A 13,408-nucleotide genomic window follows, 5' to 3' on the forward strand; every position below is an offset into this window, starting at 1 on the left:
GGTCATACCATGCAGCATGTGGCATCTTAGTTCCTCTACCAGGGAACTGAACCAGTGCCCCCTGCAGTGGAAGTAGCGTCTGGACCACCACTGGACCACCAGGGAAGTCCCCTGAAACAGCATATTATGCTTGATCTATCAAGCCACTCTAGGTTGGCTTAAATATGAAATCTCCTGGGAGTTCAGGGGTTGGGATTCTGCCTTCCAACGCACGGGGTAGGGGTTTGATTTTTGGTCAAGGAGCTAAGATCCTACGGGCCTTGTGGCCAAAAAAAAAACAAACCCCAAACAGTATTGTAACAAATTCAATAAAAAAATGGTCCACAAAAAATAAATGTATGCTTCATATAATTCACACAACAAGCAAAAAGTCACAACTAGATGAAGTCAGTATACCAAACACTATATTTTTAATTGATGTTAGGAATTCAGAATAAATTTTTCTAGCTCAGCTAGATAGAATATGGAGTTACAACCCCACAGTCAGAGATGTAACTCTTTTCCAGACAAATGTATTCTGAATAGTAAAAAAAAAAATCTGAATTGGTCATGTAATCATAGTCTGCGATTCTGGGAAGCCCTAGTTCTGTTCATGAGGGAAATGGATGAAAAAATACAGATTCCATACACTGACAAAACATTAATCAAAGCATAGAATTTAGAAAAAAAAATCATTATCATGGTCAAAACAACATTGCTGAGAGTTAAAATACAATGGCAGCAAGACAGCCTGGTTGTTTTTTTGCTTACCACCAGCGATCTTGTCCCCACATGCCAACGGCTTTCAAAAACGCTTTACAACTATTATCACAATAGTCACTTCCCATCATTCTATCTTTCCTCACAACAGATGGATTCAAATGAAAAATATTTAGAGTAAGAAACAGAGTCAACATACTCAGACAAAGATTAGCAGCATGCACTGAACAGGGAATTTAAAGAGCCTCCAATGATCAAGGCATGAAATAAGCTTTCTTCCTTCTTGTACACTGTTTCTCATACATATTACCACAACAAGGTAACATGATGGCATCATAAACAGCTAATACTTTCTATGGGCAGAGTTATAAAATTTGAGGTGAGACCATAAACAAACCCTATTACCTTGATTTTTTAAAGTGTCCATTAATGTCTGAGTGATGTTTTTAAGGCAGGAAAATGGTAAACGTTCACTTGCCAAAATGCTTTCCAAAGCCTAGAAGAAAAAGAAAAAAAAGAAAGAAAGTGCGCTCAGTCGTGTCTGACTCTTTGAGATCCCATGGACTGTAGCCTACCAGGCTCCTTCATCCATGGGATTTTCCAGGCAAGAGTACTGGAGTGGGTTGCCATTGCCTTCTCCAGGGGATCTTCCCAATCCAGGGATCGAACCCGGGTCTCCTACATTGCAGGCAGATGCTTTTACTGTCTAAGCCACCAGGGAAATCGCCTAGAAGAAAGATAAGGAACAATTTTCGTAATGACAAGGCAAAGATCTTGGTTTTTAAATTTTACACTTATGCCCCTAGTTTCACTGCCCCAAGTTTCAAAGGGAAACTCCGTTTTTAAGATGTTGTATTACTTATCTCAGAGCTAAAGTGGCATCATAAGTAATATGTAATCAATTTCATGTCATGCCAAATATGGTACCATGACAGAAAGTCCAGACTGAGAATGAAACAACTTGGAAGGCAACTGATGTTCAACAGGATGGCTGAGGCAGAGATGAAGTTATTCACCAGTAAGAGTTTCAGTAAGTTTGTAGTATATATGCATAAATGAAAAGCAGACATTGCCATTGTCACGCCACTAATAAAAGCTGACAACAACTTAATCACTGCTATGATACTGTGCTTGAGCATGGCTGGCTGCATCCACAGGCCAGTCTAGAAGAATATATTTCCCACCTCTCCGCGCCTACTCTCTTCCTGCCCACTAGTAGTTCTTTAAGAATCTTCATCATTACTTCATGCCTAAAAAAGCAAACATCAGAATCACTAGTGGGTTACACATCGCACTTAAAAGTTCACACTTGTCCTTTCCTATCAGCATGATAAACTGAATTTTGAATTATGAGATTAAACAGTGTAAAAGGTAGGCTACGGATATGGCATGAGACAAATATCAGACTTCATGCAACCACAACTCGGTGTGTCTGTGGCGAAGAAACAGGTGCAGAGGGCAGCTCTGGAGGCTGGTCTGGCCTAGCATGAGGCAGATGCATGGAGAATATAAAGAAAGTGACCCAGGGACTTCCCTGGTGGTCCACTGGTTAGGAATTCGCCTTTCAATGCAGGAAACACAGGTTTGATCCCTAGTCAAAGAACAGCTGCAGGGCAACTAAGTCTGAGCACAAGAACTGCTGAGCCTGTGTGCCACAACCAGAGAGCCTGTGCACCACAATGAAAGATCCCAAACACTGAAACGGACATCCTACGTGCTGCAGCTAAGACCCAAAGCAGCCAAATAAATGAAGAAAACATTTTTAAAAAAAGAAAGTGACCGAAAAAGGCAAATACCTAGGAAAATGTCATCTGCCTCTGTTGTGTCTACTATCACACAAGTTAGCAGCTCACTGCCTTACTAATATTATTCCATCTTCAAAGTCTAAACTGGTTTCTTTCCTCCCTTAACTGCTGTAAAACAATACACAAATTTCACTATCAGGTTGTTTAGTATTTTTTATAAAATTCATAGCTTCATACGAAATTTAGTAGTATTAAAAAAATTAAGGAAACATTTTGTACTGTTCTAAAGTTTCCTGATTTTATTGTTCTATGATGTAAAAAAGATGATATTAAAATGAGAAGAATTATGTGGGTTCTAACCCTCCCTTTCCAGGACTGAAGCCTTAAACTGCTCCCTACATGCCCACTCTGTCAAAAGAATCTTTAATAATGGAGACTTTGCCCTAAGGGAAATGAGAACCAATTAGTACTGTCAGTGGAGTGGAAAACACAATTAAAAGTCAGGGACCTGTCAGTTCTACAATAAAACGACAGTGCTTTTAGAAAATGAGTGCCATAATAGAATAAGAGGGATAGAAAGAAACCAGTATTCACTAAATCATCCTACTATTTCAGATGCTGTGTATTATGAAAATGACATATTTGGTAAGGTCCTATTTGAAGGAGCTTAAAAGAGGTAAAGAGGAAAAAGTTGGGGAGCTAGGACTAATACATATGAAATAATCTGAAAACAAGTATAATCAGCCCTCTGTATCCATGGGTTCCTCATCTACGGATTCAACCAACCATGGACTGAAAATACTCGGAAAGAAAAAAATTCCACAAAGTTCCTAAAAGCAACTGTGAATCTGCCCCACACTTGCAACTATTTACACAGCACTTACGCTGTATTTACAACTGTTCACATAGCACTTACACCGTGTTAGGCATTACCAGTAATCTAGAGAGGACTTAAAGTATACAAGAGGACGTGCGTAGGCTACATGCAAATACTACACAATTTTATGGGGCTTCCCTGATAGCTCAGTTGGTAAAGAATCCGCCTGCAATGCAAGAGACCCCAGTTCAATTCCTGGGTTGGGAAGATCCCCTGAAGAAGGGATAGGCTACCCACTCCAGTATTTTTGGGCTTCCCTTGTGGCTCAGCTGGTAAAGAATCCACCTGCAACGTGGGAGACCTGGGTTCTCGATCCCTGGGTTGGGAAGATCCCCTGGAGAAGGGAAAGGCGACCCATTCCAGTATTCTGGCCTGGAGAATTCCACGGACTGTATAGTCCATGGGGGCGTCACAAAGAGTCGGACACAACTGAGCAACTGTCACCTCACACAGTTTTATAAAGGGACTTGAGCACCTTCAGATTTAGGTATTCAGAGGGGGTCCTGGAATCAATGCCCCTGAGGAAACTAAGTGAGACTGCAGTCATTAGCTCTCTGTTCTGATTAAAGCAGAGTTGAGAGGCATCCCTGAGGACGGACATGCCATGTCAGAACCCGAGCAGCAATAGCAGGGATTTGGGTAAGAAGAGTGGCAGTAACATACGAGTTACCATATTACAACCAGGAGCCTGGAAAAGGTAACAAGTCTGGATTATTCCATGAGAGGCTAAGAGGCAACAGGGCCTCTTCTATACTATAAATGAGAACGTAAATTAGTACAAGTATTTTGAGAAGTAATTCATCATCAACCAGCCAGAAGTGCATACCCTAGAGATTCCACTCTAAGATGTAAACTCAAAAGAAACTCTTATATTTGTGCTCCAGGAAACACTGTACAAGGATAATCACACTATCATTGTTGGTAACAGCAAAAAGCTGAGAACAATGTAAATGTCCACGGACAGTGTGAATAAATACAGTCACAGAGTGGAATTCAAATATACATGAGTCAGCTGTAGGCAGCAATGCAGAGAACTTCCAGAAACACAATGGTAAGAGAATGAAGTAGATCACAAAGATGAGACAGAGTAGGACTCGATTCACTTCAAGTTCAAAAAAGTGGAAAATGCATCACTATGTTTTAAAGGAGTCATACAGAAATGCTGTAAATACAAAGAAAAGCAAAAGAGGAACACAAAATTCTCAACACTGGTTACCTTAGGAATGGGAGAAGGGATGGGAGGAGGAGGGACACGCAGGGAGGGCTCTTCAGAGTCCCCGGTAACATCCTGTTTCCTGAGGTGGGTGGTCATACACAGCTTTGTCTTATTATTATTACTTAATTTGAATATACGTTATGTATGGGTTTTTGTGTGTATATAAAACACACGTACTTCCATATATGGCAGTATTACTTAATCAAAAAAGAAGACAGACAAAAGAGACAACAGAAACTTTTGCATGGGAATGTAAAAAAAGGATGAACATGCATAAAAACACAGAAAGAAGATTTTGGCCTGTCATGTTTTTGGAAGGAAATAGGAAAATACAGATTTTATTAAGAAGGGAATGTAACAGTTACTTGGCAGGAAAGATCTTTTATTACATACACTTACTTGTTTTTTGGTTGCAGGGTATTTAATATCAAGAATTAATTCCTTTATTTCTGTTTCAATCAAATCTAGAAAGAAAATTAACCAAAATAAAACTGTGGTTCACTTTTACAACAGGTAAACTTTATTCTGAAAGAAAAACACATGCATTTGCACTATCAGTCAGTCTGAAGGATTTCTGAGTCCTCTTGGAAATTACTGTTTTATTGTTACAAATTTTAATACTCCCTAGATGGCATGTTTAATCCTTCAGAGTAATTCCAATAAAAACTATACATGATTACTTGTACCTCATCTCATTCCACAAAGGAGTTACAACAGCTCATAAATGCACTGAAGTGTTTTGCTTGCTCCATTTAGAATATTAACTTTAAAAATGCCATGACAGTATCCTTCATTTTTATTAAAGGACACCTACCAAGATTGGGACATTTTGCTTTCAGTAAGGTTCCCAGTTTCTTCACTAAGTGCATGTCCTTGGCTCGTTCACTCTTCTTATCGCTAAAACAATAACAAAAAAATACAACAAATTCGTAAAGAAAGTGAAGCTGTTTTCCTTCTAATTCTGATACATCCAAATTTCCTTTTCTTTTCTATGCTTTCTATTTCACTTAAAAGGGATCAGTCTAGAGAGAAATAAAACAAAGCTATATTTAAAATGAATAACCAACAAGAACCTGCTGTATAGCATAGGGAACTCTGTTCAGTGTTGCGTGAAAGTCTGGATGGGAGAGGAATTTGGGGAAGAATGGATACATGTATATGTGTGGCTGAGCCCCTTTGCTGTCTACCGGAAACTATCACAACAGTGTTAGTTGGCCATAACTACAGTACAAAATAAAAGTTTAATATAGAGGAAAAAAAAAGGGACTGGGAAAAGTCAGTAGAGGGACATTAATAAGCTGGCACGTGATACAACTTACCTCAATGCTAAGTGGAAAGGAACATTGACTGTTTTCACACTTCCAGACACTGGATCAACCAGGCAGATCTGGTAAGTCTGGGGCTGCCAACTCTGACTGGTAATGTTATTTAAGCCCATTATTTTATAGCCAGGATACAGAAGCCTGAGGAAATCACAAACCAATATGGAAAGCCACGGAGTTTATATGCCGCAACAAAAGATCCACGTGATGCAATGCAGATCCAGGGTGCCGCAACGAAGACCCAAGGCAGCCAAATAAATATTAAAAAAAAGTAAAATAGAACCTAACTGCCAGGGTTCTACCTTGTTAAAATGTGCTAGAAAATCACATAAACACAACCAGGCTGATGTCACAGTGGCAAACAAAGCACTCACATGACTTGGTATCATCACCAGGGGAATCGGAAGGAATCTTTCCTTTCCAGCCTCCACAGTGTAAGGAGGAATGGGGACAAGAGGGGCACCAAAGCTGACTTTAATTCAGTAGTGTATCACAGCCTCTTCAGTCAGATTCCTTTGTTATTAAACACTTAATCCATAATTACATAGCAGGCACTCATGGGGAAAAAACCACAATAAAGGACATTTTAATTCTCAACCAACTTGCAATCTAATTAAGTAGCTTTAAACAGAAGCTTTACTTGAACAAAAGCATTTCTTTTTGAGGCCAGGAAAAGGCTAGGGTTTGCAGCTTACCTGCAGTGCTTTCCCACATTGAAAGCGCCAACCCGAGGGCCCTGCTGTGTGCTCCACACTTCTAAAATGCCCCTCCGTGGTGCATAGATCACAAGGAACTGAGCCACTCGACTTGGACCCTGAGGACTTCCAAATGGGGAAAAGTCTCCCTTTTCTGGCACTCTTTCGTGGAGGTCCTCTACAATCTGGATCCAACCAGTCTGTGCATCTCGATACCCTTAGAGACAGAGGAAAGGAAAGCCGCTTAGATATGGAATCTAGGTTTAGCAGAGCCTTCTGAAGCACGCAGGAATGTTTTAGTCAGAGGGGCTCAAGAAAAGCAATAAACGTATATTCTCTTTTATTATGAAACATATTAAACAGAAAAAAGCTTAATTATGACAAATCCTAAATCACCAAGTCTCATTAAAATGTCAGTTTGCTACAGTTGGTTCTGATCACACTTTCTTAAGAAGAAATCAGTTATCATGGAAGGTTCCCTGATTTCATTTCCATCCCTTCCTCTCTCTTTTTAAAAAATTCTGGAGAGATTTTTAAGGTTTAGATTTAAAATAAAAATCCAATTAAAACAGAAGATCAAACTGGTTTCCTACAATTCAGGTCCCTTGGTGGCACACAGAAGGAGGACATGGGTTCCAGCCCGTGGGAATGGGAATCCCATGAGCAATGGGAAGCAGCACCAGCCTGTGAGAAGAAACATGCTGCTGTCACACCTTCCTAATCCAATCCCTCTCTTTCCAGTAATGGGGAGGAAAAGGACAGAATGCACCAGCTGCAGAAGGACAGGCCACAGTGGCAGCCATAGCATCACCATAATAGATCTGGACCAATTGGTATATATTCTGCAGAAGTCTTGCTGAGAACATAACCTTGAAGTTATTTCAGAAAACAAGCACCATTTCAGGGAGAAATGTATCTGCTACCTTGAAACCTATTTCTAAAGACACTTAAACATGTGACATGTGGCAAGTAAACACTGCAGGATTTCTTTTTTTTTTTTTTCACTGTAGGATTTCTTGAGCAAGAAGGTAATAGTGGCCTCAGTCAGGTCCAGAGTTAAAATTTAATGCCCTCAACTCCATTATTCCTCACAATGCTAAAAACAGACCAGATTACATCAAAATTGTGGTTTCTAACCAATAGTCTCTTCTGACATGTTAATATTAAAGATGATTACAAACAATGCATTCTCCTCTCCGCCTTAGTCAAGGGGATTTATTTTACTCAGGTTGAAATATATTTTCAAGTCTCCCTTATAGTTAGGTTTGCCATGTGACTAAGTCCTAAATAATGTATTGCAGAAAAAGCTTGGCAAGACTTCTGAAAATATCTTCAAAGCAGACTAAGGTGGTAGGCTTTCTGTCCCCTGTTTCCTTCTTGGGATGCATGTTAAGATGGCTGGAGCTTCAGCAGCCATTTGGACCATGATATAACCTTCATGGGGAAGCTACACGGAATAAGACTGAGTTCCTGAGGATGTCATGTGATATCAAACTGATCCTGTACACAGCTCTGTGCTTTTCACTAAATGTAACTTCTAAGAGACAATGTTACCAAGACACTTAAATGAACTGACCCAGGCATATGGATATGAACTCAAATTTTAAAAAAATGAATCTTACTAGGTTTTGCCATCTTAAATCTGAAAAACCTGGCATTCTAGTTTTGGAAAGATTTGATTCAAGCATGGCCATGCAAACTGGAATGAATCTCGCGGGAGCAAGAAACTAAATTCAGGAACTGACAATGTCAGTGAGAACTGAAAAGAAGTACATAAGGAAGAGTTTTTAAGTACCTATGAGTTAGTCAAACTTAAAAGATGTGTCAGTTGGGACTACCAGTCAAATGTTGTTGATATGATCTGAGTTCATGATTAAAAAAAGAAAGAAGGCAAGCATAAAGAAACACTGTTATCAACGAGAAGCTGAAGAAGGATAGCACTGTTCAGCTACTGGGGTAAAAAGCCAATTAACTTTTTTCCTGGATTTTTGTAAGAAAGTACCTTTCCACATGCGTATTGCAATTCCTCTAGCTACATCCAACAAAACAACTCTGCCAAAATCATCTGTTACTGCTGCCAGTGTGTTACATGGAGACAGACATATACTTTCACCATGGCGTCTAGAATCTGGAAGCCCAAATCTGATATTTAAAAGAAAAAAGAAAGCAGAACTCAAAGTCCAATCTAGAAATAAATAAAAGAATAATGAAATACAGCAACAAAACAGACTGAATCTGATTTTATATTAATATAAATAAATATGAACTTTGTATGGATTAATAGTTAACTTATTAACTAATCACACCAGACATTTTGTAATACAAAATATGCAAGGAACTTTCTTCTATTATATAATAATACCTAAGTCTTATTTCAGCGATATTTGATACAGAATACCCACAACCTTATTTTTTCAGAGAGTATCAAGTACACGTATATCTTTCCTTGATTAAGCAGTATGTCATACGAAACTACCCTGACAACCAACTAAATTTTAGAATACTTTGCTCCTACACTGGCATCTTTGTCTATTTTTTCTTATTTCTAATCTTTTCTCTTTTTTCTCTAGATAGCATATCCTGCTGATATCAATGTAACTGCCTGAAGAAAGAACTTTCCTTCTTCTAAATAGTTATCTGTACACTGTTCTTGGTCTATAATCAATCCTATTAGAAATGTGGGTAAAATAAAAGTAAGGAAGTACTGAGAAAGAACTAGAATAGCTCATTTTGAAAAAACTCCCTGAGACAAAGTACTCAGAGACTTTGTACATCCATGTGATGCATAGGGACACTTGGCTTATTTCTTCATTCTTGGGTGACTGCGAATGTGATATGTTAGATGGAAAACACTCTAGAAGATAAACTTCAATACATTTTAATAACAGATAATTAGTTATATCTCTTCAGTTGAAGAACATCTAAAAAAGGGGAGAAGTTTTTATTTCCCTTCATGGTGGTACTTTATATTGAGTAATAAAAAAGGATTTAAAAACAGAATCAAGCAAAACTCATGCCCTCTCTCCCCAAAACCTGACAAATCCACTAAACATCCCCCAGTACTGCTGGAACAAGCAAGGAAGCATAAGCCAGCATTATTCAAGCATAATGCCTGAATATATGGGATCCCGTTTTTACTTTTTTTTTTTTTTTAAAGAAATCACTATGTCCTTTTTAAGGTTCTACAGCTTACCAATAAGCTAAACTTTTTATAGAAGTTCAAAAAAAAACCAACACTTTTTATAGAAAGAAGTTCAATAGCTATCAAAAACCCAATATTTCTACTGTACATCTAAGTGTACAGTGTTTGTAAGCGCCACCCAACACACACACACACACACACTGAGCCTCTACTACATGATGGGGAGACAAGTGTCATTAAAACATATAGGAACCACTCTCCTCATGAAGTTTACATTCTGGGAGAAAACATTAGTCCCATGTTAATGACTTATAGGACCTCCAAAGACTCAAGAAATCAATAAATGAGCTAAGCACATGGAAAGAGCATACATTTAACAGTCCATTTCTAAAAATACTAAAACGCAAGAGAAGCACAACGGACTTGCCTTACAGCTAATGGGGTAGCTGGTTCCACCTTGGGTTTTTGCTTCTGGACAGCTTCTTCTTCATGCTTGCTCTTCCAACCAAGCCAACCACTGAAAATAAAGAGCATTTAGACTAAAACCATGGATTCCAGTGTTTTAACGTGCAGACCATCCAAATGAGACGAAAATTTTTTAAACTGATGTCATTACCTGGCAGCATTAAATAAAGCGGAAGTGAGTTTACTTGCCACTGCGAGTGCAACATGAGATAATAATGGTTGCGTGCTTCCCTGAAAAACAGAACATTTGAAAGATGACAAATAGACAAAATGCACTTTCTAAATGAGATGCACTTTAAAAAGGTAGGAGGTAGAAATATAATCAGAAGTTTTAACTCTATAGTTTAAAAGTAAAATCACTAATAGTTTACATAATCTCCATGATTTCACTCTTTAAATTATTGTCAACTAAAAAATCTAAACTAGGACATTAATATGGCCTTATTCTAGCAGGGCTATTGATTTCTCATCCATACAGAACTAGTTCTTTTCCCTCTTTTTCAAACATTTTTTCAATCAGTTTTTATTTAGAAATACTTCATATTGTACAAAAATTATTTTATTTTTAGTTCTACCACTTTATTGCCACCAACCCATCTCCCTCCACCCTCGTGCACACATGCCCAGTCATGTAACCCCATGGACTGCAGCCCGCCAGGCTCCTCTGTCCATGGACTTTTCCAGGCAAAAATACTGGAGTGGGTTGACAAAATTTATTTTAAATTTAAGTATAGCTGGTTTACAATGCTGTGTTAGTTTCAGGTATACAGTAAAGCGATTTGGTTTTATATACACACACACATTTCAGATTCTTTTCCATTACTGATTATTACAAAATACTGAATATAGCTCCCTGTGCTATACAGTAAAATCCTTGTTGCTTAACCTATTTTATATACTGGAGTGTATATCTATTCATCCCAAACTCCTTATTCCCCCCCACCTCTTTTTTTAAAATATATTTTTGTTAAAGTAAAAAGACAGTTTGGACAATTCTGAGAAGGGTGCTTTTTATGTGAGAAATCAGAGCTGCTAAGTCTAATACCTAAGTCTACCCAATTTTAGGGAGCAGTTTTCACCACTCCATCAGCCATAGTTGGCAGCTCATTCTATCTTTACAATTCCTCATTTACTCAACTTCGTTGTGGGCTGACATCACTAACAACTCTAAGCTTCTGACTACTGCATCAATATTTCAAGACAACTCAACTAAGAATTCGGGGCATCAGAAACAAAGAAGGCTGCTTATTTTACATTGACTTTAGTACCTTTCCAGTTAATCTAAAGAATTTAGAAGAAAGTGAGTTGAGACTAATTTCAGCTTATACTGAAATTTACAAATGTAAACCACTTAATCTTTTTAAGGCTATTGTGAAAGTGAGTGAAGTCGCTCAGTCGTGTCCGACTCTTTGCACACCATGGACTGTAGCCTACCAGGCTCCTCTGTCCATGGAATTTTCCAGGCAAGAGTACTGGAGTGGGTTGCCATTTCCTTCTCCAGGGAATCTTCCCAACCCAGGGATCGATCCCGGGTCTCCCACATTGCAGGCAGACGCTTTACCATCTGAGCCACCAGGGAAAAGGACACTTTTAAGGCTATTACCATATCCAATTTGTATATATGTTGAAAATCAAGATTAATGATGAAACACTTACCTCTAAAGCATAGAAGAAGCCTGTAAATGGACTGGACCCTACAGTGATATACTGAGACATGGCTGGTGGGCTGTTTTTAATTGCTGCATTATATCCACCTATGTTTGAGGCAGTCTTCATTTGATCAAAAGGGGACAGAGTCATAATACCTAATGACAAAACAACAACAATATGTGATTTTAATGCACTGAAATGACAGTGTCATTTTAGATTACCAGATTTTTATTTCAACTCCATTCTAAAACGCTAACTGCTGAGTTTCATTTAATAGATGAAAGTCATTTTTAAAAGCTACAAGATCAATGCCATAAAACATCCATAAGATATTAAAACTGCCATCTACAATTCCTCTAAGTTATAAAATATACAAAACAATTTAAATATTAATTTTTTAAACAGATAAAAACTTCAAATGGTACAAGAAATATAGAGTCTACCAATATCTCCAGGTATAAGTTCACTTTTTTGAGGTAACAACTGAAATATTTTATGTTGCTTTCCAGAAATGTTATAGGTACATAAATGACAGCACACCAAATCAACTGATGTGTGCCTTGTTCTTTAAATTTAATAAAATATCAAGGAGACATGCTCATTCTTGGCAGTCACTCAGAGTATTCCACTGTGTGGTCATGCCATAATTGATCTGACCTTCTGATGGACATCTGAGTTGGTTCTCACCTTTTACCACTACAAATAATGCTGCGATATACGTCCTTGACAGATCTTCGCATACCTACATACAAGTTCATCTGTATGGCAAATCCTCATACACAGAGGTGTAGGCTCAAAAGGGGATCTACATCTTTAAACAACTTTGTTAAGTACTGTGACGTGGCATTCCACAGAGGCAGTGCTGCTTATGTCCTCTCCAGAAAGGCAGCAGAGCATCTCTGCTCCCACACCCTTTCCCACACGGTAAAAACAAACCCTCTCAAACATCTACTTTGTAGTCCAGAAACCCCCAGCCTTCTATAATGAAGTTACTGCTGATTTCCCCAAGGTGCTAAGAGTAAAAGCAGACAATGGAGAGGAGGAAAAGCCAGCATCATTTAAATTCACCTGGGCGGCAGAGAGAGAAGGATGGGGCAAGTGAGCTTAGAGGTTTAGAAAGTAAAGATCTGCTGCCAGATTTCGTCTCAGGCGAAGTCTTCCAACTCAGGTACTCCTGGTACATAAAGACAGTCAGTTCTGAACACAAACATACTGCAGAATGGAACAGGAGTTATTTTCATTTTCATATGTATGTACTGCCTCTATTACGAATGCACTGCTCCTGAAAGAGAGTCCTGGGAAAGGAAATGCTTTTCGGGTGTTCATAAGCAAACCTCTTACTGGACTGAGGATTTAAAGTCATCAAATTTTAATCCTTACAAAAGCTGACCTATTCTGAAAGATTAGAATGCCTGTCCTGTTTATGAATGAATTCATGATTCAATATACAAAGTGTTTTTATGACATGATTAAATATGCTGACTGTACCAGCACAAAATCAAAGGCTGAATGGTATCACATATAAATTGAAATTTTAAGTTTTAAAATGCTTTCTCTTCATACTCTACACACTATAGGTGTGTGACTTTGTTTTTTG

At 38.3% G+C, this 13,408-nt stretch overlaps 1 protein-coding gene across 1 annotated transcript in view; it reads right to left on the minus strand.

Annotated features, from left to right (window-relative positions):
- RAB3GAP2 (RAB3 GTPase activating non-catalytic protein subunit 2) overlaps positions 1 to 13,408 on the minus strand; it is a 103,585-nt gene that overhangs the window by 35,101 nt on the left and 55,076 nt on the right. The window contains exons 10-18 of the mRNA XM_043924072.1: positions 11,818 to 11,966; positions 10,313 to 10,392; positions 10,124 to 10,213; positions 8,557 to 8,696; positions 6,555 to 6,771; positions 5,857 to 6,000; positions 5,352 to 5,434; positions 4,937 to 5,001; positions 1,105 to 1,195 (exon numbers count right to left, since the gene is read on the minus strand). Coding sequence (XP_043780007.1) covers positions 1,105 to 1,195; positions 4,937 to 5,001; positions 5,352 to 5,434; positions 5,857 to 6,000; positions 6,555 to 6,771; positions 8,557 to 8,696; positions 10,124 to 10,213; positions 10,313 to 10,392; positions 11,818 to 11,966 — 1,059 coding nt within the window. The remainder of the gene's footprint in view (positions 1 to 1,104; positions 1,196 to 4,936; positions 5,002 to 5,351; positions 5,435 to 5,856; positions 6,001 to 6,554; positions 6,772 to 8,556; positions 8,697 to 10,123; positions 10,214 to 10,312; positions 10,393 to 11,817; positions 11,967 to 13,408) is intronic.

The sequence above is a fragment of the Cervus elaphus genome, chromosome 14 (genome assembly GCF_910594005.1).
Source record: "Cervus elaphus chromosome 14, mCerEla1.1, whole genome shotgun sequence".
Classification (NCBI taxonomy): Eukaryota; Metazoa; Chordata; class Mammalia; order Artiodactyla; family Cervidae; genus Cervus; species Cervus elaphus.